This window comes from Bactrocera tryoni, chromosome 3, assembly GCF_016617805.1.
Source record: "Bactrocera tryoni isolate S06 chromosome 3, CSIRO_BtryS06_freeze2, whole genome shotgun sequence".
NCBI lineage: Eukaryota > Metazoa > Arthropoda > Insecta > Diptera > Tephritidae > Bactrocera > Bactrocera tryoni.
In genome coordinates, this window is record NC_052501.1 from 56,489,661 (window position 1) to 56,515,960 (window position 26,300).

Genomic DNA, 26,300 nt, shown 5'->3' on the forward strand with positions numbered 1-26,300 from the left:
TACTCTGAAAGCCAATATTAATTAAATCAAAATAGTGATAAAATCTGAAAGAAAAGAATAATTAAATAAAAATCATAATAATATCTGAAATAAAAGAATAATATTATCTAATTATTTAAAACATAAGGCAAACATTTGTTTTCACATACATATTATATTGGATTGTGCAGGCCGCCGTAAACGCATAAAATACATACTTATGTACATATGTATGTATATAATTATTTTTGCGTATTATGTTGAGCTGCGCAATCCAATTTCAAACAACACACACTTTTTCTCACATACTTACTTAACAATTTAAATTTGCTGCTTCTGATGATATTGCTGCAGCTGCTAATTCCATTGCTATAAAAACAAATGAAGTAATTATTTGCAAATTATTTAAAAAAAATCATTCACTTACCTTCTTGTTGTACGAGCCTCCTTTACGATAGTACGATCACGAATGACATGCGTCTTTCAATCGTTTTTTCATTACCCTTTTTGGGATTTTCTTTTGTCACTATTGACAATAATGTTTTCTCCTTCGCACTCATTCAAATAAATCAATAGATGAAAGAAACTTTTTTTCATCGCATTTAGGTAAACAAAAAATAACCCGAAAATGTGCGTTGGTGTTAGTGTATAGAGAAAAAATGTGTAGTTGTATTGGAATATTTGTCTCAAGCAGGTAGCCGTGGTTCGCAGGGTACTATTTTAGGAACCTCATCTTATATGTATATGTTGGTATGTATTGCAGCATATTCTCTGCCAACCAACCAACCTAACCGACTAACAAAAAACGTCAGAAACACTAAATTTTACGGAAGAAATGGCAGAAGGAAGCTGCACCTAGGTTTTTTTTTTAAATTGATAATGGGCGTGGCGTCGCCCACTTATGGACCAAAAACATATCTCGGGAACTACTCTACCGATTTCAATGAAATTCAGTATATAATATTTTCTTAACACCCTGATGACATGTACGAAATATGGGTGAAATCGGTTCACAACCACGCCTTCTTCCAATATAACGCTATTTTGAATTCCATCTGATGCCTTCTCTGTATAATATATACATTAGGAACCAATGATGATAGCGGAATGTAAATGACGGATAATGAAATCTCGATTATCACTTTATCATGCGAGAGTATAAAATGTTCGGTGACACCCGAACTTAGCCCTTTCTTACTTGTTAAACTGTAAATTTATGCGTTGCGTTTACCCATTTAGTTTACAATTCCTATATGCATTTTTATTATTATTGTATGACTAGAGTAGATGATATTTTAATGAACAAACTTTCAAAAACATTTGATGATATTCCCATATTGACGTTATCGGCTTTGATAAAGCTTTTAAATGAAAGTGGGAAAGGGCAGCATTCCGACGACTTTTTGTAAATCGACGAAATTGTGACTACAGAAGACAATAAAAATGACATTATCATTGTTGAAAATGTTACTGAGGAATTATCTGATAAAGAAACCGTAGACCTAAATAAAGTATGCACCCACGATACGGGTGATACACCGAAGCACTAAACCAACTTCACAGCTTTAAAAAATTCGTTAGTGATGACGTCACTGGATTTTAGTAGCTTAAAAATTTGGAAAGCCATTTTGAAAACTGGTTTATAAAACAGAAACAAGGAAAGTTGAGACAAACTACGGTAAAGGAATTTTTGAAAACATAAATAAATGTGTACAATTTACTATAACTATGAATCACAATAAAAATTATATATGCAAATAAAATGATCAAGAAATGTAATTTATCTAAGAAGTAGTGTGTGTATCAATTTTAGTAAAGTTTTGAATCGTCCACTCCTATAAGCGGACATCCCCCATAGGTTATAGAAGGTTTCACTGTATATGTACGTACTCACAAAAGAGACTAGAAATATGATTAATTATGCATTTACAAGATTTTACTCAAATTTTAATTAATCTTAATTCAATGCTAACTTTTACAATGTTGAAATAATACATTATTTGAATCCGTGTGAATATTAATAATGCATAAAATTAGAATAGAAATAGTGTTGAGCATTGTATGGATTTTCATTGTGAAAATGTGCTTTATAAAGACTGTGAGTTATCCAAGCCATGGAATCCGTTACGTTTTCATACATGAAAGGCTCGCTAGTTAAATCACCACATTCCTTGCCATAACCCAGAGATACCAAACCAATTTGTGTGTAATGTTTTTTGATGAAATTACCACTTAGGAAAGGGGTTTTCCAAAACAGTGGACCTCCAGAATCTCCACGACAAGACACCGTTTGGTTAGCACCAGCTTGAATACAAAGCTTCGAATTGTCAATCCTAAAACGTGGGTATAAGTTCTTGCAAATATCCAACCCTTTAAGTCTCAACTGACCTTTTTGAAGTACGTCAATAGAGCGATCTAAATGCATACATATATTTATAAATATTTAAGAATAGTAAATAAAATTAATTTACCGTGTTCTTGGAGGCCCCAGCCAGCTAATACTAAATTATCGTGTGGAGAAATATAAGAATCCGATGACTTCATGGGCAAGCAAATGGGTGCTATGTGCTGGTAACCTTAAAAGTGTATATAGTAGAAATATATTAATAACTTTGTGGAATGGATTAGACATTGCATTTATGTATATGTTTAAAGTTTTAAATTCAATGAAATTTGGAAATTTTTCGAACTTCAAATTTTTAGATTTGTAGACTGGTTTGCCGAAAATTTTAAACTGCTTGTTGCGAACGAATCATACATACATATCGGATTATCGAGTCTTCACTGTAAGACCCCAAATAATTTCAAAAAAATGTTCGCCGATTTTTGATATATAGTCGTCATTACTTTTATCAGCTTTGAGAATAAAATAGAAAAGAGAAACCATTATTTGAAGAACACAGAGTTTCTCCTTATTTGCTAATTCTAGTTAGTTGAGCCAATACATAAATCGTGAAATCGAATTTCCAGAGATCTCAGATGTACTTACGTCTAAAATCTATGTCCATGTTAAGCTTTATCAGAGCAATGTCCTTATGGTAATCTAACGACTTGTAATCGGGATGAATTATGGGTTTCTGGTGTGGATCGATTTCAAAGTCCACGTGAGTTTGGCAAATGTGGAGTATGCAGTCGTTTTTAGTGGATCTTCTGTGTTCGCCTAAGCGCACAGCTTGTCTGCGTATTTGAAAAAAGATTTAAAGCCAACGGTATTGTTTTCGAATAGATATACCATACACAAATTTGATTTAGTGCATTTTAATATTTAAACACTTACAAATCGTTCGAAATGCAATGGGCCGCTGTGAGGACAAAGCGTTCTGTTATGACCGAACCACCGCACAATGCACCCATCCGTGTATAAAGTAAAATGGCCATCCATGGAAACTCCCCTTGAGTAGCGCTAATACCATTGGCTACACGATCATCATTAATTTTACCGCAATTGGGCTTGTTTAGTAGCGCTAATCCTTCCGGATGAATATTTTTTAAATTCCCAATATTGGTTTCTTTATTAAACGCAATGTGCATATATCGCCGACTTGTCCTTTCTGTTGTAGTTGTCGTTGTTTTTGCTGGCCTTCTATTAGGCCGTTGTTGATGTCTCCTTCGTGGACAACAGATAACAGGACCACTCTGCGTAAGGATATCTAATGTGAGAACACACATTAACATAACATAAATTATTATTCCTTACTAGTATGGAGTGTCTACAATCCTTAGGGTTTAGCATGTCCTTCGTTAATGGAGTATCCTGTAGGGTCGGGCAGTTTTCATATAACTTACAATAGCCAAAATAGTCATTTTCTTTGCACGCATAATTACCTTTGAGAGTATTCCAATTAGTATTTCATATATACTTATGTAGATAGGTATGTATGCATGGTATATGTACATACATTTACTTTATCAACTCACCAGCTATAATGCTAAGATTGCAGTAGAAAGCCGCAGAAAGGCAAGCAAACAATTTAAAGCGAAGCTCGGGCATTGGAACAACCGTACGATTAAAGCTCGTAAGAGAGACTGCTTTCAGTTTAGAAAAGCAAATTATGCTTCTTACTAGAATATTATCAAATTTGGATTAAAGTGGAAAGCTAACGGAAAAGCTAGAAATTGTTATCGCATTAACTAGAATTAAAGAAGTTCCCATGAGTAAAGTTAAATTCTCTGTACCCAACATATATTTTAGTGAAATTAAACTTACAATTTTTCCTGCTAGCGTTCTCTTGAGGTTTGAGATTAAGGAAAAGCGCAATTTTGTCATTGTTTTCAAGGATTTGAGATACCGTGAATTTTTCTGATTGTGAACTCGTACGGCACCCACTTTGCATAGTGCTCTCGCTTACCAAATTATTTATCAACGACAATTTTAGAATCCTTAACATTTTTAGAGTACAACTATCGCGGATCTACTTATGAATTGCGATGTTATTTTCGGCACGTGGTTTAGGTTCATATAATTTGGTGTTAAAGTATACTGTGTCCAGGTTATGTCGAATAATATTTAATTATTCACTGGGGTGTAGCTATGAACCAAAGGCGTTTTAGCTTAACAAAACTCTTGGGTATAAATATAATTTTCAAGAATGTTTAGAATAGGGTATATTTGGAACGAAGTTTGTAACACCCAGAAGGTAACCCAATCAAGCTTATACATTTACTCGTATAATTGATCAACATAACAAGCTGAGTCGATTTAATCATGGCCGCGAAGCTGCTTTTAGCATATACATATGTAGCTGTTACAGAAACTTACTGATCACAACCAAGTTCACGTACAGAAAACTTTTTAGCTGACACGATATGTTTACGAAATTTAATATACCTTCTAGCATCTTCGAACGAATTGTTCAGATCGGACCACTAAAGTAAATAGAGAAAGAAAATATCAAACATCGTAGCTAGAAAGACCTAAGAAACTATTTTTCCATTGGTGTAAACCTTTGGGCATGTAGTTGTCGTTCACCTCTGAAGGGTATTAAAGTTACGGTGCAGCCGAAGTTAACGCTTTCTTCATCTTTATAATTATTATCAAATACTTTTGAAAACTTTCACTGAAACACATACTACACATGCTAATGTATGTATAATTCATAGAATTATTTATGTAAGTGTAGTATTTCCAAAGTATTATTACTATTGGTTTTAAAATTGCGAGTAATCACATAACAAAAAAAACAAAAGGTAATCAATAACTACATACTTACGTATGTACACGATTTGCGAATTTAAAAATTACGGCTTTGGTGATTCATATAAAAAACTAATGACTTTGGAATAATAAATGAGGTATCATTTTATTCAGGGACAGAAAATAAAAGTTACTGCAGAATTTTTGACTAAAAAATAATTATGAAGGAGGCGATCGGATATTACGGGTAATCCAAGTAGAAGTATTTTTTTTTAAATTCATTTTTATGACAGATCAAGTGAGTCGTATTAAGCTGTCGTTATGTTTGATCAGTGTTGTTTGTCATTTCGTCATGAAGAGACTTGCGCCTGAACAACGTTTACAAATCGTTCAACTTTATGACGAATATTTACATTCTGTAAAGAATATGTTTCGTCCGAGTTAGTTTTTATCAGAAGTAAAAATGAGTCAAAAGAATGTATTTTGAGCTGCACCGAAATGTGTACTCTTTATTTATACTCTTAAGACTGACTTATTAAATGGTTCTTGCTTCCATTTATACTACCTAGTATGTTTACTTATTACTAGTTGATAGCTTGTTTAGATACAGTTTATATTATTTATTTAGGTTTGTTTACATATACAGTAGCGGGGTTTTTAAAACACGATTGTAACCGACAAGTGTAATTTTCTGTCGAAAGGATTATTCTTTCAGATAAATTTGTGCTCTGTACACTTTTTATAACTTTTAATTTTTTTCAATAGTTTCGTGCTCGTGCTTCTTTAAAGCTTAAATATGCTAACATTTAAAAAAAAATTCCGAATAGCAAAAAAGTAATATTTTTATTTTTTTTGCAGCGACGGTATGTCCTATGTGAGAAGGAGAACTGGTGAGCGGTTCATGGACGAATGTGTTCAAAGAACTGTTAAGCAGGGAGGCAGCCGAATAGTCTGGGGTTGCTTTCCCTACTATGACCTTGAGCAACTAGCCCTAATAGAAGGAACCGGCAATGGGACTAAGTATCAGGAGTTACTTGAGACAAACTTAATACTTTCAATGGAAAACCATTTTTTACGAGCGGATGTTTTTATTTTTCAGGATGACTCTGCGCCCTGCCACATAGTGCCAAAATAGCCAAAATAGTAAGTATCAATTTTTTTGTACAACTAGAGTTTATTACTACAATTTTAATAACAAATTTTTTACTTGTCTTTTTTTCTTTCTTTAAGGTGAAGAATTATTTATCAAAAATCGGGGTCGCGACTTTGGAGTGGCCAGGTAACAGTACGGATCTCAATCCCATTGAGAACCTTTGGTTTATAATGAATTTAGTAGAATTGGATGAAATTCTAGAAGAAGCGTGGTATAATGGTATTTTAGTAGGAACAATAAAAACATGATAAATTCAATTCCCGAACGTATAAAGCCGTTATAAAAAGTGAAATAGGTTTGACAAAATACTAAAAAGGTGTTTTTGTATAGATAAATGTTAAATAAAAAAAAATTATCACTGTTTATAATGCTAGCTACCAAAATGATACAATAACTAAATAAAAATAATAAAAAAAATTTATAAGTGCAATTCACAATACTGACTTTTTTACGCTTAATACTAATGTACTAAATATATATTACTATTTTAAAATAAAAAATTTAAACATTCCTCTAAAATAAAAAGGAAAAACTATGATTTTTTAGTTGTCCGGATTTCACTGTCCGCTACTGTATATTGTTTGCGTAGAATCTAAGCCTTAGATACATATGCTTTATTTTAAGATAAGGTTGTTGTGGTATTCAAACTCAATGTTGCTTTGATACTTGTTTGTTGTTTTGTACATGGTAGTGTATTTCAATAGTTCCAACACAAGATTGTTTTGATATTTGTTACTATTATAAGGAATACGTTCCTTAACTCCCGCTTCGATCAGCTCATGGTCAACAAAATTGGTCTGCTGAGCATAATATTGGCAACACCATCACCCATCTTGAGACTCAGCATTCACTATTGGATAATATTCGACCGAATAGACCACGTCCAGCACGCAGTGAAGAAAATAAAACAGGAAGCTGAGAGTATACACGAAGACCGTGGAAAGTCGATTCGGCGCCGCTCGCAACAACTCAGACTCACGTATAAAACGACTTGGCGCATTTCAGGTGGAGATCTTAAATTAAAAAGTGAAGCCGTTTGACCTTCCTAAGCGACATCGCTTCGCTCTATTTGCTCTTGAAAAGTTCCAAGAAGATCCGACGTTTTCGAGCCAAATTTTGTTCAGAGATAAGGCCAGTTTCTGGTTCAATAGGTATGTAAACAAACAAAATTGCCCAATTTAGGACGAAGAAAAAAGTGTTTGGTATGGTTTGTAGGCCGGTGGAATCAGCGGCCGTTTTGAGCCGATCGATTGGCCACCAAGACCGTGTGACAGCACACCGCTAGCCTTTTTCCTTTGTGAATATGTAAAGTCTAAAGTCTATGTGGACCATCCCATTCCAAATGCTTGAACGAGTCATTAATAATTGGATTCAACAGGTGGACCATCTGAAGTGTAACCGCAATCCCGCCATTAAACAAAGTCTTAGCAACTACCGGTGCCGTCATGTTTGGTATTGGTAAAGCCTCTGGCCAAAGGGTGAATCTATCAATTATCGTAAGGCAATACCTATTGCCTTCCGACAACGGAAACGGGCCCACTATGTCAATGTGTAAGTGCCCGAAGCTTTGGCTGGGAAGTTCTCGATGCTGTAGTACATTCTTGTTGTGTTGAATGATTTTATTCCGTTGGCATGCAATGCAATTCTTCACAAACAACTTACTGTCACGTTGAATGCCGGGCCAAACAAATTGCTCGACCATCAGCTGTGTAGTAGAACGTATACCAGGATGCGAAAAATTTTGTGTTGCTTGCAGGAATGCTATGCGAAACTTCGATGTTACAAATGGACGTAGGCGACCTGTAGAGACATCGCAAAATACTCTCTTGGAACTGAAAGTAAAACAAATTTCTTTACCTTTAAAGAATGATGGATTACTTGACTTGATTCTCGGCTAACTCGTCGTAATTGGTTGCAGCAGCGGTCAGCGATTGTATTCGTGAAAAGAGATCAACGGCGACATTTTCTTCACCTTTGACATGACGTACATCGGTAGTAATCTGGGATATAAAGTCGAGCTGCCTGGCTTGTCGGTCTGTCGCCTTGTGTGACGACTGACGGAAAGCAGAAATGAGAGATTTATGATCATTATGTCAGCTCTCGATCATAAGTGCTGTACCGAGTTTCAGCAGGTGAAAATTTGCGTGAAAAGAAACCCAGTGGCTGAAGAGAACCGTCAACGATTTTTTTCTTAACAGAACCGGCTGCGAAGTCGGAAGCGTCTACCCAAAGTGATAGTTCTGCACTGGGCAGCGAATGAGCTAGCATAGCGCAATTTGCTAATTAAATTTGCAAGTTTCGAAGTGGCGTTTAGTTGTTTCGGTCCAATGAAGAGTGCTATTGTTGTTTTTTCGGTTCCCTTGGATCATGGCAAAAAGTGGTCCTTGATGTTCCAGCGCGTTTAGCAAGAATGGACGATAAAAGTTCAGCAAAGCTAAAAAACGTTTAAGTTCCTTGGCGACTGTCGGAAGTGCCATCTGCGTTAAGGCTGTACGGCTACGAAGTGGACGGATCCCATCTTTAATTATTGAGTGTCCCAAGAATTCAAGCTCTGAAACTTCAAACTTCGATTTGGAGACGTTGATGCTTAAGTTGAAATCTCTCAAACGGCGAAGATGTGCTTTATGTTCGTCAACGGACGTTGATGCAATAGAAACGTCGTTGCCATCCTCTGATACTAATCTAACTCAGCTGGCTTATTGTGAGCTGCCAGCTGCAACTGGTTGTTGCATTGCTACCAAGTTTAGAGTGGTATCAACAAAGGCTGTGTGGATTTCGGTTAACGAATTTGTTGCGCGACGTAGATCTGGAGCGATGTCGGCCCCTGGAGCGGTCGCGGTTTCCCAAAAGTAAACTGACTTGCTTTGACAAGGTGGCGATTTCAGCTCGTAGTTCAGAAATTTCTGCCGATAGCTGAGATCGCAATCAGCAAATCAGCGATAGGTTGAAGAATTTCGCTTTGATGCGGATTGTGGCTAGACGTTCATCCCACCACACACTTCTTGGACGGCGGTGATGTTAGCCTTTATTTTCACAAGGACATCAACCAGTTGGGCAGCGGCACCCTCTCAATTAAGGGACCGGACATTCTAGATGCTAGCCCTGAAATCTTAATCCTTATTTTGTTTGCCATGGTCGTCATCAAAAGGGGGGTCTCTCATCAGAGGCTGTTGATTATTTTTCCATGGGGGCGTTTTTTACGTGGTGAGTCCCAAACCCAGGGCATAACCCTGAGTATGGATGGTTCGCCTTCTCACTTTAGCTCGACTTCAAATGAATGTACTTTCGCTACCCATACGATACTTGGTCTAATACAGGAAGTCGTGAGCTGTTGTAGCCATATGTAAAATAATCGTTTCTGGCCATTCCCAAGTGAATGGCGATCAGAGAACTTTCCTCACTTGCGTGAACTTCTACACATGACTCCATCCTCCATAAGTGAAAGCAGTAACTTGAAAATATAAGATATCGGCGATTTTTTAGTTAAGTGAGATAGTGAAGACAATGAAACCTTTTGGGTAGATAGGTGTATTACAAATTGATATATTGAAAGAAGTTTATTTTAAAAATTTTTGATTTTTTTTGTGATTCTTTTGAAGTTAGTGTGCGATATGTGTATTTATGTTTACACATATGTAGGTATGAGTATTGTTTGAAATTGCGACACCTGAGCATTAGGACTGGAGCTCAACTTGTTTATTAGATAATCTTACTTATTTTTTCTTTATATACATACGTAAGAAACAATATGCAGGGTTTAAAATAGAGATGTATTTATTTTGACAGTTTTTCTGATTATGAAAAGTCTAAAACTTTGTTTTTTATTAAGTTGCGATGTCAAATGGTCATGAACCCAGAATAATAACGGACTCTACGGTTGTTAAAATCTTATTCGAACTATTTGCAAAATAGATTCTGCATTTACTCAGAATAGGGTAAGCACTACAGTCTGGAAACTTGTTTGGTAAACACTTTCAAAAAATCCTGTCCATGTATGAGCTCTTAATATTAATAGAAAGATCTTATGCTTTTCAGTTTCTTAATTTTTCTTACTATAGAGACGACTAATACATATATTATAGTCCACTATTTGAAAAAAAATATCTCGTATCTTATAATTATAGAAAATTTAATTATTTTTCAAAGTTCAAAGTGCTTTCTCATTTATTCAGTTTGCCAGATCAGCCTTTCAAACTCCTTTTTTTGTTCACAAATTTGACAAAACGGCTTGTGATTCACATAGTACATGAAAAAGTTATGCGTCCTACTAATTTTAATACTCCCTATATCTATCTCCATTAGTTTTAGATGATACGAACAACCGTTAGGTGAACCAAACTATTAAACACTGTAGCAACATGTTGCAAGAGTATAAAAATGTAAAATGGAAAATAAAATCAGTTTCCACACAAATTGCTAAAAAGGGAATTATTTGGACTCCAGGGACTATGCATTTTATCGGCGACATAATGGTAATTTTTTGTAATTCTTATTTCATTCATATTAGGTTTTTAAGAAAATACCTCTTTTTTATAAATTATACGTATTCCCTCGCACTTATATTATCACTCTTCTTCTGAACTTTACTTTTGAACTTTGTCTTTGCTAACTTTTGGTGCAATATTTTACGAATACAAATAATTTGAGCTCTTCTGATATGCAGTATGTTCATATAAGTAAACTCTCGTTAAACGAAAAATTGGAACAATTATGTAATTTCGGAAATTTTGCCTTCGTGATCACTCAAATCAAATCTAACCTTTTAAGGGGTTACTCTCATGTGAACGCATACATTTTAGGCAATTTTTTTTTATGCGACAACAAAATTGAATCATTTTAATTTTTTAATATATTTTTATTTGTATTTTGAAATGTAAAAAAAAATTTGTTTCGTTTTTTACATTTTTAATATATTTTTTTTTTTAATCAAAGTAGTCCCCAACAAAAAAAAGTAGTTCACTGGTCATGGTGATAGCGGCTGTTCATGTTGTCTGAAATAAAAAAATTTAATGGATTATTAAGCAGTAGTTCTGCGGCTATCTTCCCTACCAAATATAATCAATTTCATTAAAAAAAATGCCGAACTTCAAAAATAAGTCACGAAAATCTTGTTTTTTTTCGTTAAAAATCGTTTAAAAAAAATATGAAAATATTTTCGAAAATAAACAATTCTGGTAGGGACGATAACTATAAATGAGTAGAAGAACATATTTATGTAAATTTTAAAGCAATCGGTTGAATACTTTTTTTTTAGGACCATGACAGTTTCAAAAAATGATGATTCGAGAAAAATGCGTTTAGAAACGTAGCAGCTGCAGACTTGTCATGTCACAGTCGCTTATGGCACGTCGGCGACTATGAGCGGTAACTTATCAAATACTATGAATTTCGGTCTGAATTTTTCACAGCATGTTTTCAATAGGTTTTACTGTCAAAATATAAAAAAAAAAATCGATTTTTCGAAGTGATTACATGAGAATACCCCCTTAATACGAAGTAAGATAAAGGTTTATTGACAGCATTGACAACTGAATTATTTTTAAATAATGTCTGCTGCAGATTCATTAGTTCTTTCCATTTAAATAATGAAGCATGTAATAAAAGATATTTCCACAAAAGTATGCGAGGACGGCTGTAAATTCTGTATTAAATATACAAGTTAGCAACAATAACATTTAAAGCAATCAAAAAACACGCGCATCCGTTCTACTCGCAAAAGTGCTGACGATACGTCTAGCGCAGTGTGGCGTGATTCTCTGGAAATCCAGCGGAACGTGGGAACCGATGTCAGCAGAACTGCAAGCGCATTAAGTTACCATAAGAATTACATATGAAATTTGGTTAAGTTTAGAGTTAAGCGAGCGGTTGAACAATAAAGGTCGTAAGACCAGAAAAAGAAGATATTTTTACTTTCGACAAGTAAACCCATAACTTACACATGTATGTATACATATAATTATGCAAAAATCTCCGTGGGAATTATTTTAACGTTGGTCTTAAATATTAAGGATCTATGCTCGGTGGATTAAACACAAAATGGCGCAGGAAGAGTAAAACGTTTCGAAATTTTTATTTTAATCAAAAAGTGCATCCCTAAAAATACCCCTCATGTTCACAACATAACAACACAATCCCTTAATCTCCCTCCTAACTTGTATCTTGTCTTATTTAGTTTCGGAGTTTTCTTCACAAGCTCAACAGACATTTGTGCAAAATAATTGATTAAAAATAGTTTATAATTATATAAAATAGTTTATGGTATTTACCTGTTTTAGGCCACCATATGGCCTTCAGCCACTCAAATTAAATCGTTCATCACTGCTTTGCGAATAATAAATCAAATATTGTATAATTTAGTTGAATTTTATTTGAATAACAAAATTATGATTTTGATTTTTATGCGAAAATACAAATTAATATAAGTCAGAGAAAACTCTTAAATATTGCTAAGAATACCGTGTTTAATTATGCTTCGTGAATATATTTTTTAAACTGGTACAATAACTTTTGTATTTAAAAATTCAGATATTTTTTCGAATATATGTACATACATATATTAGGAGAATTTATATTGGCCCGTTGCTTAGTTGTTTAGAAAATAGTAAGTGGTGTGGTAACGAATTAAGGTTTTGTAAATTCAGATTGTGAAATTTTTATATAGTGAATGCGAGTTTACATAAGCAAGTACCTACATATGTACATATGTATGAGTTTTAAGCCTTTTTTGCAACTATATAGTATATTTCGTCATCTGAAATGCAAAATAACGTAACAACATTTTCGGAAATTTACAGTGGCATGAATTAAAACGACATAAAATGGAACATGAGTGAAACAAATTTTTAATATTGGTTAAAACTGGTTCATATCTGAGCGCAGAACCTGAAAATGTTGGACATATGTAATATTATGTTTGTAATTTGAAGTAGTTAATCATAATCAATAAGACACTCAATTTCGAATTTTTTGATGATACGTTATTTTGAATTTCAGGTGACGATTTGAATTCATCGACGGAAATTTTTTCGATACATGAATTTATATTTCGCAAGGAATAAAAATTGAGTAATTATGCATATTTTAGTCTACGTAAACTTGACCTTAAGAAAATATAGAATAATTAAAACGGGACCCCTTAAGGAAATTCCATACTATAGTAAGATGACTTTTTATTTGCCGTTTGTTAGTACTAAAAATTCTAAATCCATATGAGATTTTGTTTAGAAAAATATGATGTGTTAAAATCGATGTACAAACAGACTGAAGATGGCAAATGAATGAAATGCTTGAAATGGTGTGTAGAATTATGTATATAATAGTATACTGACTATAAAAAATAAATAGTATTTTGGGTAGAAAGATTACGAGTATTTGAATTGTAACCACTATATTGATGATTTCATGAAGAGTTCCAAACCACCAGCAGAGAAATGCGATAGACGTGCCCTAGATTTGTTAATTAACATGGTCGAATATAAGTTACTAATAAGTTCTTTCTAATTAAGACATACATATACATATGCCTGCGTAGGTTGGTGTCGAAAATTTCACGTACATACGCGCTACATAATAAACTAAATTGAAAATGGAACATTGTTTTTATGTGCGAAATACTAATTTAAACTTGATTTTAACTCTTTGTCTTGTAGTTTTAACTTTTCCAGTTTTGAACATGTATACAGCGGAAAAGTGTGCAAAATTTTTAATTCTTCATAATTCAGTGTCTTAAAGAATTTCGCAGCTATCATATCTCTCTCGCCAATCGAAATGCATTCCCGATAGCCATAGACGTTCTCGTAAAGTTAATGCTGTTATTCCCCTCTTTCCCGCCGCACTCCGCACGCTCCTCATTCCTCTGGTGTCAACATTAAATACAATCGCCCTCTACCTCCTCCTGATTCACATCCTGATCGAATTCATCGTCAGCGGTGGCCTCCTGGTATTGTTGGTACTCGGACACCAAATCATTCATATTACTCTCCGCTTCGGTAAACTCCATCTCATCCATACCCTCGCCTGTGTACCAATGCAAGAAAGCTTTACGCCTGAACATTGCCGAAAATTGTTCTGAAATACGCTTGAATAGCTCTTGTATGGCGGTTGTATTACCAATAAAGGTTGAGGACATCTTCAATCCCTTGGGTGGGATGTCACATACCGCCGTCTTTACATTATTCGGTATCCATTCAACAAAGTAGGAGCTATTCTTATTTTGCACCGCTAACATTTGTTCGTCGACCTCCTTCATGGACATACGGCCACGGAAAACGGCAGCGACAGTCAAATATCGGCCATGTCGAGGATCACAGGCGGCCATCATGTTTTTGGCGTCAAACATTTGTTGTGTCAACTCGGGTACGGTCAGAGCACGATATTGTTGAGAACCTCGCGAAGTGAGTGGCGCAAAACCGGGCATAAAGAAATGCAGACGTGGAAAGGGTACCATGTTCACAGCTAGCTTGCGAAGATCAGCATTCAATTGACCAGGGAAGCGTAAGCATGTGGTCACACCAGACATAGTCAGCGATACGAGATGATTGAGATCGCCATAACTTGGATTGGATACCTTTAATGTACGGAAACAAATGTCATAGAGTGCCTCGTTGTCAATGCAATAGGTCTCATCAGTATTTTCCACCAACTGATGTATGGAGAGAGTGGCATTATATGGCTCAACAACAGTGTCGGATACCTTGGGTGAAGGTACTACCGAGTAGGTATTCATTATACGATCCGGATACTCTTCACGTATTTTTGAAATGAGTAATGTGCCCATACCAGAGCCAGTGCCTCCACCCAATGAGTGAGTTAATTGAAAGCCCTAAGGTGAAAAGCAATAATTTTTATAAATAAAACTAACACATATAAACAGGAACGCTTTTTAAGTTAATAACACTTACCTGCAAGCAGTCACAGTTCTCGCATTCTTTACGCACTACATCCAACACATTATCCACCAGTTCCGCACCTTCGGTGTAATGACCTTTGGCCCAATTATTACCGGCTCCCGACTGACCGAATACGAAGTTGTCTGGACGAAAAAGTTGCCCATAGGGGCCGGATCGCACCGATTCCATGGTACCTGGTTCAAGATCGAGAAGAATGGCACGGGGCACATATTTTCCGCCAGAGGAACGCGTCACAGCTGGAAAAGCGCATAAATCATATGCAAGTTAATAAAAAAATTAAAAAGACAAAAGTGTTAAAATGAGAAAATCACATGAAAATCGATAGTATTTATTTGTATGGGTAGAAAATGAAAGGCACTGTTTGGAATAGATAGCAGAGTGTTTTTATGGAATTATGTAGAAATATCTGGCCACGGCATTGGAAATTGTTAAGCCTAGTTTAATACCTCATAGTCGCCCCTTCCACTTTGGCGACGTGCTAATATTCATTTTTTTATTTTTTGTCAGTGGCTGTGTCTTAAATCACAATTGAGGTTTTTAAAATGCATAGCACGTGCGCACATGAGTGCCTTTGCAACCAAAGCGGTAGGCAACATGCTCAGCGTTGACCAAACAAGGAAGTTTGCGACAAACACTGTGGGGACAATGACAGCGATTGAGAGTATCGCCGCTTTCTTAGTCAAAATTGTGACGCCCTTTCCCATCTCGCTGGCCAATGGTGTTGATAGCCAAAAGTGAAAGCTGGAGGCCGACATATAAACTAACGTTCACCCAGTATGGTATAAATTTAATGTAAACATAAACAAAAGCTAGGTTTTTCATTATTTATTTGATCATTTGTGAACCCGTACTTAATAATTCACGCTAATATCCGAACTTTTGTGTGATCCGTATATTAATTTTTAACTTTTGAGATTAATGACACATACAACATAAAAAAATAACAGGAAAAGTATGAGATCTTACGATTGATCTCACATATTTCTCCACACACATACTTGTATTACAAATCTAGCTTACTGTGTGATATATATATTTTTTTTAAATAGTTTCCGAAAATGGCGCTATTCACTGGGATCATTATAAGTTTATAAATTTTTAAATGTTCTGATGAATAGGTAAGTCACTAAAAATATTCACTTCTTTCATTTTGTGAGAGTCATCAATCCGGTCCTTTGTAAAATTAGTTATTAATATAGGAACAAAATACAAAACAAAATGTCGAATATCAGCTACGAAAGATTTTGTCTTCAATGTCATTGTACTGTACTTGGCAACTTTGGAAATGCAAATGTAATCTTCTTCTTTTAACCTCTTACAGCCGTTTCTACGGTGATACTTCGGCAAATTAAACGTTTGAAAAATTGCATTTGTGTGAATGACTATCGCCTCGAACTTAAACTGACCATAACAACCCCGCTAAATATAGAATTTAAAAGTTTCGAGGTGGCCACCTGGGGAAAATCTCATTTTATACATTTATTTAACGGTTTTTTTACCTGAAGCTTCATTGTAATAAACGCTGACCCGCTCCAATTGTAAATCGCTGTCGCCATTGTAAATTCCATTGCTGTCGATTCCATGTTCCTCTGAGATGATCTCCCAAAACTAAAAACACAATAAATTAAATTATGTAATACCGTAATTGTATTTCATAAGAGTCCTTAACCAAATAAAAATTTCCAAAAAATCGAATTTGTTATTTAACAGATTTTCATTTTTAAGGGATTTCATCTTTCAAACATTTTAAGATCGTGCTTGTTTTTGAACTACAATTGATTGTTGATTGTATTCCGGCTTGCAATTATGGGTACAAGTTTCATCAATTGTCATGGAATCATAAATTCAGACTATTTGGATTGAACACTCCCCAGAATCGTCAATTCTTGCTTGTATTTGGTTCATAGTGAGCTCTATCGGGATGAAATGACTCTTACTCATAGGAACGAGAGGAGGTTTTCAAACTGGTATGCAGATAGACACCCATTTTAGAAGCGAGATTTCAGTGCAAGGAAGTGAGGGCTCTAAGAAACAAACCATACTGAATCTGAGGTAAAAGGGACAGAAAAATATGTACTTTTCTTTTTGTTTAATTAAACAATCTATTATTATTTACCGATTTTATTTTATTTAAGATTTCACTCAAGTAGCGAAAAATATATACAATATATTTTACAATTTTAATCTGTCGGTGATATTGTCGCAATTAGCAAAAGTTTGTGTTTAATTCATTAAGTTGTATTAGATGTATTTGGAATGGCTCTTTCGAGCTCAATGACTAAATTTAAAAGTGCGAGAATGTGTGTGTAAATATATTATATATTTACAGCTTGTGGTGCGTTTTAGGCTGTACCTATATTTGGGCATAAATTACACACGTACCCTATTCAGAAAACGAATACGAGTGACGTTCCATATACTCGCTTTACTTGAAGTAACTAGAACACGTTTGCTGATTCATTCTATAAAATGAAATAGAATAATAAAGTACTTACGAGTACTTAAATTTTAAAGATAACCTCTCATTCATGAGCTGAAAATTAACCAACAATGATATCGAATTTGTAAAAGGAGTGTTGTATTGTTACTTTGAAATGGAAGGTGAACGAATAAATGTAACACTCAAGGAAAAAAATTAATTAAAACTAGGATGTATTATTGTGGTGATAAAGTGGAAAGACGTTATGACCCAAAGCATTGCACTGCATTGTGACTTCATGTAATTCTACATAAGAAAGTCATTCGATGTCCCAAAATAAAGCATTGGAGGATCAATGGTTTATGACTCTTCAATACACCTACATACAGATATATACACTATATACATACATATGTATGTAATAAGTATGTACACATGTAATTATGGTTGAAATGACAGTTTATTGCCTGCCTAAGCCTCCACCACACAGCCACACAGTTCTTAACTCTGCGTTGCCCTGATTTAGAGCTAAATTTAAACTAATTGTATCTGCGCACACATCTGTGTGTGTGTGTGCGGTGTCAGCTAAAAATGCTTTCCGGTTGCGCTCGAGTGGAGTTTCCACAACTTAACACTTGGGCACAGCGTCGCCATTTCCCCAAGACACTCTCAACTGGGAATGCGGCAACTTTCCTATGCGTACACCATTGCATTGCATTTGTGTATTCCGAAAATAGCCCCGAAATGTGAAATAAATTTGTTGTCGCCTATTTTAGGCTGCTGCTGAGCGTTCGCATGCGATGCTGCAGAAGCGAACTGTAGAAGCATTCCGCTCCTGGGGAACATTTGTGGCTGACAAATGATATGTGGATACATAATTTCAAAAATATCTCAGGAAAGTACTTTTGTAAGTCAACTCATGCAATGCGGTCTGGGAGTGCAACGCATAACTGTGACAAACACATTTCAGGAGATTTGTAATTAGTGTACGGCGGTTGACACAATATCGAGGAAATTTGGCTAAAAAGCATTTTTAAATATGCATTCAAAAATTTGGTTTTGGGCTTATAATTGTGGTTGTGATGAGTCATCTATTTATGCATCACTAAGTTCATAGTTTTCTTAATAAAAACAAAATTAAATGAAATTTCTATATACTCTCACACTTCGCTTGGTTTCGAAAACTTTATCAAAATTGCAATTAAATACTGAAATAAATTTTATCAATATTGTCGTTATTTCTAGAAAAGCTCTACAGATCTCCCTAATTTTTTTTTTATAAAATGGATTAAGGAAATGACTATGCAAAGTACTACTGTCGCCCATTTCTATGTTTGGTTGGCTTCAGACCGCTCTGCAACCAAAAAATGTAAGGTTGAAAGCAACAACAAAGTTATCCAAACTTTTTCAAAATCGAACTTTTTCTGTTTGCTAATCTATTTGAGTTAAAGTTGTTTGTTCAATTCGTTCGTCTTCCAGTTTGACACAGGAGAGGCAGTTTTATATCAGAAGAAATTCTCTTTAAATCAGGAATTGTTATACTATGTAAATTCACAAAGGGGCATAGCTATTTCCAGAGAATTATTGGGATAGAAAAAAAAATTGAAGAAGAAGATCCATCGAACACACACGGCCAACAGTAGTACTTTACCAGGTACAGATGCAAACAAAATCGCCCGGAATTGCGCAGCTCTGAGTGAACGATCTTTTAGTTTCTCGGTGTACCACTTTAGCCACCAATAATGGAAATATTGCAAAAAAAAACAAGTAAGGAAGGGCTAAGTTCGGGTGTCACCGAACATTTTATACTCTAGCACGATAAAGTGATAATCGAGATTTCATTATCAGTCATTTACATATTTTTCAAATACCGTATTTTTGTAAAGTTTTATTCCGCTATCATCATTGGTTCCTAATGTACTATATAGATATTATACAGAGAAGGCATCAGATGGAATTCAAAATAGCGTTATATTGGAAGAAAGCGTGGTTGTGAACCGATTTCACTTATATTTCGTACATGTCATCAGGGTGTTAAGGAAATATTATATACCGAATTTCATTGAAATCGGTATAGTAGTTCCTGAGATATGGTTTTTGGTCCATAAGTGGGCGAGGCCACGCCCATTTTCAATTTTTAAAAAAAGCCTGGGTGCAGCTGCAATTTCTTCCGCAAAATTTAGTGTTTCTGACGTTTTTTGTTAGTCGGTTAACGCACTTTTAGTGATTTTCAACATAACCTTTGTATGGGAGGTGGGCGTGGTTATTATCCGATTTCTTCCATTTTTGAACTGTATATGGAAATGCCTGAAGAAAACGACTCTGTAGAGTTTGGTTAACATAGCTATAGTAGTTTCCGAGATACGTACAAAAAACTTAGTAGGGGGCGGGGCCACGCCCACTTTTCCAAACAAATTACGTCAAAATATGCTTCGAACTTAACCTTCTTATGGAGCCAATAAATACGTGTACCAGGTTTCATGACGATATCTCAATTTTTACTCAAGTTACAGCTTGCACGGACGGACGGACGTTCAGACAGACATCCGGATTTCAACTCTACTCGTCACCCTGATCACTTTGGTATATATAACCCTATATCTGACTCTTTTAGTTTTAGGACTTACAAACAACCGTTATGTGAACAAAACTATAATACTCTCCTTAGCAACTTTGTTGCGAGAGTATAAAAACATAATCATGTTATTCTATGGGGATTCAATGTGACTCTTTCATGTCACTTTAACTATATAGTTTAATATTTAATTGTGTGTTGCATGTCATGATTTTTTATGCGCAAAGGGTAGTGCTAATAGGTTTCTGAAGAAATATTTTCAATGTCATTTAAGCTTCAGCGAGATATAGTAAGCAGGTACATTTTCGTTTATCCGATATTGTTAGGCTATAATTACTTCAATTAAGGAAACACTAATATCGGATGTAAGCAATTAGCTAGCAATAATAATCATGGTGAATAACTTCTCTAAAACATATGAATAGCTACACTTAACTGTGCTTTTGGGTTAAATTCCAATGGCAATTAATATACTTTAAAGTGTGCTGGCTGTCTGTAATGATGCACTTACCCCGATATGAGTGAGTTCATTCTCAGCTGGATGGGCCATACACACATCTCGATCTTTAGAAATCAGATATGAATGAGCAATTGAAAGATTTTTATACTAATTTGTTACAGTTGAACGTTTTGTGCATTATACCACACATATTATTATTTTATTTATATTCTTTCGTATGTACTATTGATGTACATAGGTATGTTTAGTTCTTTCCTATGTATTTATGTACATATGTTATGTAAGAAGTCATTGTGGCTTCTGGAACATCAGTTAGATGACGGTGCAGCATCTCAATTTCGATGCAACGCTTCGCAGCGTTCAAGAGCTTTAAAATTGAAAGATTTATGTTCATTAAAATGAGAAAGGGTAAACGAAGTGCGGTAATTAGAAATACTGAAAAAAGGGAAACATTTCAAATGCGAGAATGTGATGTTTTTAATTTCAAGAAATGCAGTAATCCTCTCTCTCTCTCTCTCAGTAATGGTAAGTTTATTTATGCTCAAGAATTAATTTAATTTAATATTTACTTATAAAAATAGTACCAGTAGTAGAATGTACCATACTTACAAATTCGAAAATCGTTTTTCCAGTCAATTGATCCACAAAAATGTAGAAATACTGTTTGTTTTCATCACTCGATTGATTTTGTCATATATGTAATTAAGAAGTACGTATGATGATCTCTTTAATTATTATTGTTCTGAAAATTTATTATGCATGCTTGCAGACGACTCTTTTTCTAAGTACAATCTGCCATCAGATACATTAATAACTGGACAAAGCTCATTCGTTTTTCAAATTATTTCGAAATTCGCATGTGTACATTCATACAAACACATCGAATCATATGTACATATGTATACTTTACATATGTATGTCTACTTGGACGGCATTTAGAGAGCAAATGCGTTTGTTTCGTTTTTGGAGAAAGTGTTTATTGCCATAATTAAAACAAAATTACAACGCTGAAAATGAGCAAAGGTTTACTGCCTACTCGTTGTAAACAAATACAAAAACAATATTTAATTAACTGCTTAAAATTTTATGTACTCATTACTATTATAATAATGTTTTAATTCAAACAAGGCTTAAATTCTTAGGGAAAGCAACAAAAACGCCAGTAATGTCAATAAAAATATAGCAACAACATTTATATGGCCAGCGAATAGATCGATGAATATTTGCAATAATTTCATTAAATTTTCTCAGTTTTCTTTCATTATTCATTTCATTTTCCACCTTGACATGGGTATGAATGTAAGGAGGCCTTTATAGCACTTTACCTATACAAAAATACAGGTATCAAGTAGATTGCCAATCCTGACTTTCAAACAATTATATAAGGGACATGTGCTCGTACCCTACTAACTGCTCATGTTTTAATGATTGCCCCCTAACGACTCACTTTCTATTATTTTCACTTTGGTGGGTTTGAAATAAAGGCTAATAAAGTTACCTGTATTGATGAGGCATCATTTTAATACAGTTGTATATAATGTGACATACATATGTATATTGTATGGGTATACTACATATCATAGACTGAATTTATTCTAAACACTTTAGACAGCGCGCAATATGTTATAAGCTTTTTGTAAAACCTCTGTGTCAATAATGCGAGTATTTTTACTTTCTCTCACATTTTACTATGTTTTACTTGACTTTTTGAATTGTTTCAACTTTTCGCTGCTAGCACAAATTTACAGTCACGTTGCATGCATGTTTTTATATACATATGTATGTCGGCGTATTCGTGGATAGACCTTTTTTCCACAGACGGTCATTGGCCGTTGTCTTGGGTTGCTGGTCGTTTCTTGGCGATGTCTACAGCGCTGGCCTGGCCACAGCAGCGCCCGTTGCTGTGTTAATTTTAATTAGAGGGAACAGTGAAGCATAAAATAAAGAAATTGCGACGATTGTACCATACTTTAGAAAGGTTCTGAAATAATGTACATCACTGAAGCATACGCACACAAGTGTGCGTCAGTGATTTCCCACCCAAATAGATCGCACTCAAGTGGCGTTAAGAAGCGGAAAGAAGGACAGTAAATATTATACTATCAAACGATTTCTTCCGCGCGAAAGCTACATACCATTCATATCTATCGGCGCTTGTAGGTAAGTATGAATCAATACGTTCGTCTTCCAAATATACTGCTTCTTATTTGCAATTAGCCATTAATTTAATTTTTGGATATTTGAAATTTCCCTTTTGTAAGAGGGCCAAGACACTTTAGTAGGTAATTGCTTTCGGAAGAATTGAAAGTTTTGAAATATGACAGAAGATTATACAAACGTGGCCACGCAAATCTTACCACTCAAAATTTCCAAGTATTGTACATATTTGACAACACTTTATAGCAGTACTGTTTGTGGTATTGAAATTTTTTATTTAGAAATAAGTTAATGACATCATATTTCAAAAATATTAAAAACAAAACACATTCAGCTATAGATAAATCAGTTGAAAGATAATGAGCTTTACAAAATGAGTTCGAAATGTAAGAGACTGACATGCGATGAAAAAAGTATATTTTTTATTTTTTGAATTTATTACACTATAATTGAAATTAATACTTTGTTTAATTTTTTATTTTAATTGAAACACGAAGTTTAGTATATGTATCACTTTAAAAACAATAAAATTGGCCGCTTTAGTATAAGCACAGAAAGGCTAATTTGTGTTTTACTCATTAAACGTAATAAATTAAAAACTATTATTATAATTAGATAATATAATTTAGTTTACTTATGCTTACTAAGAACATAAAAAAGAACAAAATTGAGGAAAATCCCGAACGAACGAAAAACTCTAAAAAAAAATTTAAAAAACTTAAGTGGTAAGGTTTGCGTGTTATCATGGATATAGTACATATAAGGCTGGAAGTAAATAGTACATCTGCTCTTATCTTATCATCTTAGGGCATAGGAAAACAGTTTTAATTTAAAATTTTATAATAAGTTGCAATTGAGACTGATATGTATACGTGACGGCCTACAAGTATAGTAGTACCGGTTCCGAGTACATAAAAGATTAATTTCACATTTCTTCAGTCGCCGTACTTGAGGCGTACCTCCGTAATTTACATACATATGCACATACTCGAATATACGATAGTTTTGATCACAGTGTTGCCGATAAAGAGATGATACGAAAAAAACAATTTAATTTAATAAATAATATGATGGGATCACCATTTGAGTGCTAATACTTGAGATATGGGAAACAGTACACTGCATATGCATTTCTGTATAGGAGCGTGACTGTGATTATATTGAAAAACTATATTTTATAAAATACAATTTTTAATAATAATTAAACAGTCCAGACTTTGTTCACCATAACAGTCCTTTGATTTTAATGAGCGTTAATTAATTATTTTGATTGATAACTTAGCATTTATGTACACACATACATATGTATCTACTCCGGACAGTTTCGTCTGCAACTACTTTTTCACCATACAATAACAAAAACAATGATTATCTGCATCAGTGTGGGTTCGTACGCCTTTCATTTCAATCTTTTCTTTTAACAAAGACATGAAATATTTCCAAATCAGTGCACAATGTATGGTACTTGCAGCCTAAACTTGTGCAAAACTATTGTACCCATACAGTTACATACATATGTGTGCTTATGTATATGTATGCATTTGTACGGGTATGTACATTCGAATTGCTTTGGTAATGCAACTGTGCCAATATAAAAACGAAAGAAAGAGCGAGCTCGACTGCAAGTAACCTCAAAAATTCCTCAGCTGGAAATATTCGCGCCAGATTAGACATTTTAAAAATGAAATTATAAAAATATACAGCGGCAATTAACTGCTGGTATTTGCAGCATCGTATAATTAATTTTAGTACGATATGTCATATTCATATCCCGTCATAAAATGCAGTTAGACAAACTTCATAAGTCGATCATATGAAAACTTTTTCTGTCAATAATAAATTAGTAATCGGTTATCCCACATTACATTTTTGTGCATATGCACATATGTGTGTATAGTCCACAAATATGTCATATAAAAGCGTAAGGCTGTAGGAGGGCTAACTCAGTTTATAGTTGTAAAGGCTCATGTTTAGGTCAGTGGAAGACCAAGGCATCTGACTTATGTTCGTGATGTTTATATACTTTAGAAGATAAATCCAATGCAACTAGTGAATTAGTTATAAAAATTTACCACATACTCCTTTTTTCGATTGACCACCGATAAACTCCTTCTATTTTTATGAGTGCATTGACGTTTTTCTATAAAAAATATACATATGTATAATACATTATTGAAGAATTATTTATATGTGAACATAACAAACATTTGGAAATATTTCTTTGGAGCCAACATTTTGGGATTGTGCAATGCCATTGTTCATTTTAATACGAGTATATAAAAATGAATGTACCGTGGGTATAAATTATCTGATTACTTCAGGGGTATTCAGACCAGCTTTGTAAATTCTTTAGACGTTACTCGGCAGTTTTTTACGTGCGTTTTGTTTTTGTAAAATTAACAAATTTTATCGAGTATTGAAGTACAAGACTGTCAAGCATGATAGCTTTTTCGTTAAATTGGCTCATCACTCGGATGCTTGCTTTCCGTTGTTGTCTCAAAAGTTAACTTGATTCATTGCGAAAGAATGCATTTGCTGTCCACTACAAAACCGTTTCTAACAACTTTTTCAAAAGTAAGTATTTAATAAAATTGAATCAGCTATTTTGGAACAAAATTTACACTCACTACTGAGTATTTATCAACTAACGAATTACCAGATTAACAAGTTCGTTCTGAATACCCCTTCTATTTACATATGTATTTGTTTATGTTCTCGTTTCAGAAATAATCGTTATATGAGTTGGAGATAATTATTTACATGCAATGTATAAAATTCATATTCGTTGCAACCATAATTCACGGCAATGACAATGAACTCGAAAGAAACACGCGAAGCTCAATAAAACAAAGCACTTTTTTACTATATTTCTTCGATTTGGTGCAGGGTTAACATTATTACACTAACAAACATAAATGTATTTATGATAAAAAGGGTGTTTTTTAAGATACAGAACTCTTACTTTAAATTAAACAATGTTAAATAATTGAAATGGCCAATATTAGTGGTTTTTAGTTCTCAAGACATTTACAGTTTGAATCGAAATTCCTCTCATACCAGTTTCTACCAGTTGTTTGGTTAGTACACTCTTCATATGAACGTATGTAAAGTTTCATAAGAGCATTTTGACAATGGCCATGTCCGTCTGTCTGAATGTACGCAAGCTAGTTCTTTAGCTTTTCGAATATCGATCTGATGCAGTAGAAGTTAACATTTTTCTGTTTAGGAATTGTTTGTTCTTTTGGTTTTTTAGAGTTTCATAGAAATCATTTAGTACGGCTAAGCTCCAATTAGATTTGAAAAAAGTAATCTATATTATGAAAGTGTTTCTAAAAATAAAGCTGTCACTATAAATATATGGTTGTATAAATATATAGTCCATTAGCCGGATTATTCCCAAATTTTAAGGATATGTATGTAAAACGAAATTTTGTAAAGAAGACCTATAAATGAAATCATTAATTAAAAACACTTGTCTATCTACATACACTTATTTTCCGCATGTTTGGATATG

General features: G+C 34.2%; 2 protein-coding genes across 3 annotated transcripts in view; both read right to left on the reverse strand.

Moving 5' to 3' along the window:
- Positions 1–1,930: 1,930 nt before the first annotated feature.
- Positions 1,931–4,025, reverse strand: LOC120771258 (serine protease grass-like). The gene is made up of 6 exons (XM_040099175.1): positions 3,898–4,025; positions 3,677–3,804; positions 3,257–3,615; positions 2,969–3,156; positions 2,451–2,555; positions 1,931–2,394 (listed from the first exon to the last, which is right to left on the reverse strand). Exons 1-6 carry the CDS (start codon positions 3,968–3,970, stop codon positions 1,997–1,999), a joined length of 1,251 nt encoding a protein of 416 aa, XP_039955109.1. The 5' UTR covers positions 3,971–4,025; the 3' UTR covers positions 1,931–1,996.
- Positions 4,026–13,182: 9,157 nt separating this feature from the next.
- LOC120771294 (tubulin beta-3 chain) overlaps positions 13,183–26,300 on the reverse strand; it is a 32,072-nt gene continuing 18,954 nt past the window's right edge. For both annotated transcript variants that reach the window (XM_040099225.1, XM_040099226.1), the window contains exons 2-4: positions 16,675–16,783; positions 15,167–15,411; positions 13,183–15,087 (exon numbers count right to left, since the gene is read on the reverse strand). In XM_040099225.1, the coding sequence (XP_039955159.1) occupies positions 14,134–15,087; positions 15,167–15,411; positions 16,675–16,783 (1,308 nt within the window). In that variant the 3' untranslated portion in view covers positions 13,183–14,133. The remainder of the gene's footprint in view (positions 15,088–15,166; positions 15,412–16,674; positions 16,784–26,300) is intronic.

Excerpts from the sequence above, each read along its gene's own strand:
- LOC120771258 (XM_040099175.1), bottom strand. The coding sequence starts at position 3,970 with ATGCCCGAGCTTCGCTTTAAATTGTTTGCTTGCCTTTCTGCGGCTTTC. Across the intron at positions 3,805-3,897 it reads CAATCTTAGCATTATAGCTG|GTAATTATGCGTGCAAAGAA; the intron begins GTGAGTTGATAA and ends ATACTCTCAAAG. Across the intron at positions 3,616-3,676 it reads ATTGTAGACACTCCATACTA|AGTGGTCCTGTTATCTGTTG; the intron begins GTAAGGAATAAT and ends ATCCTTACGCAG.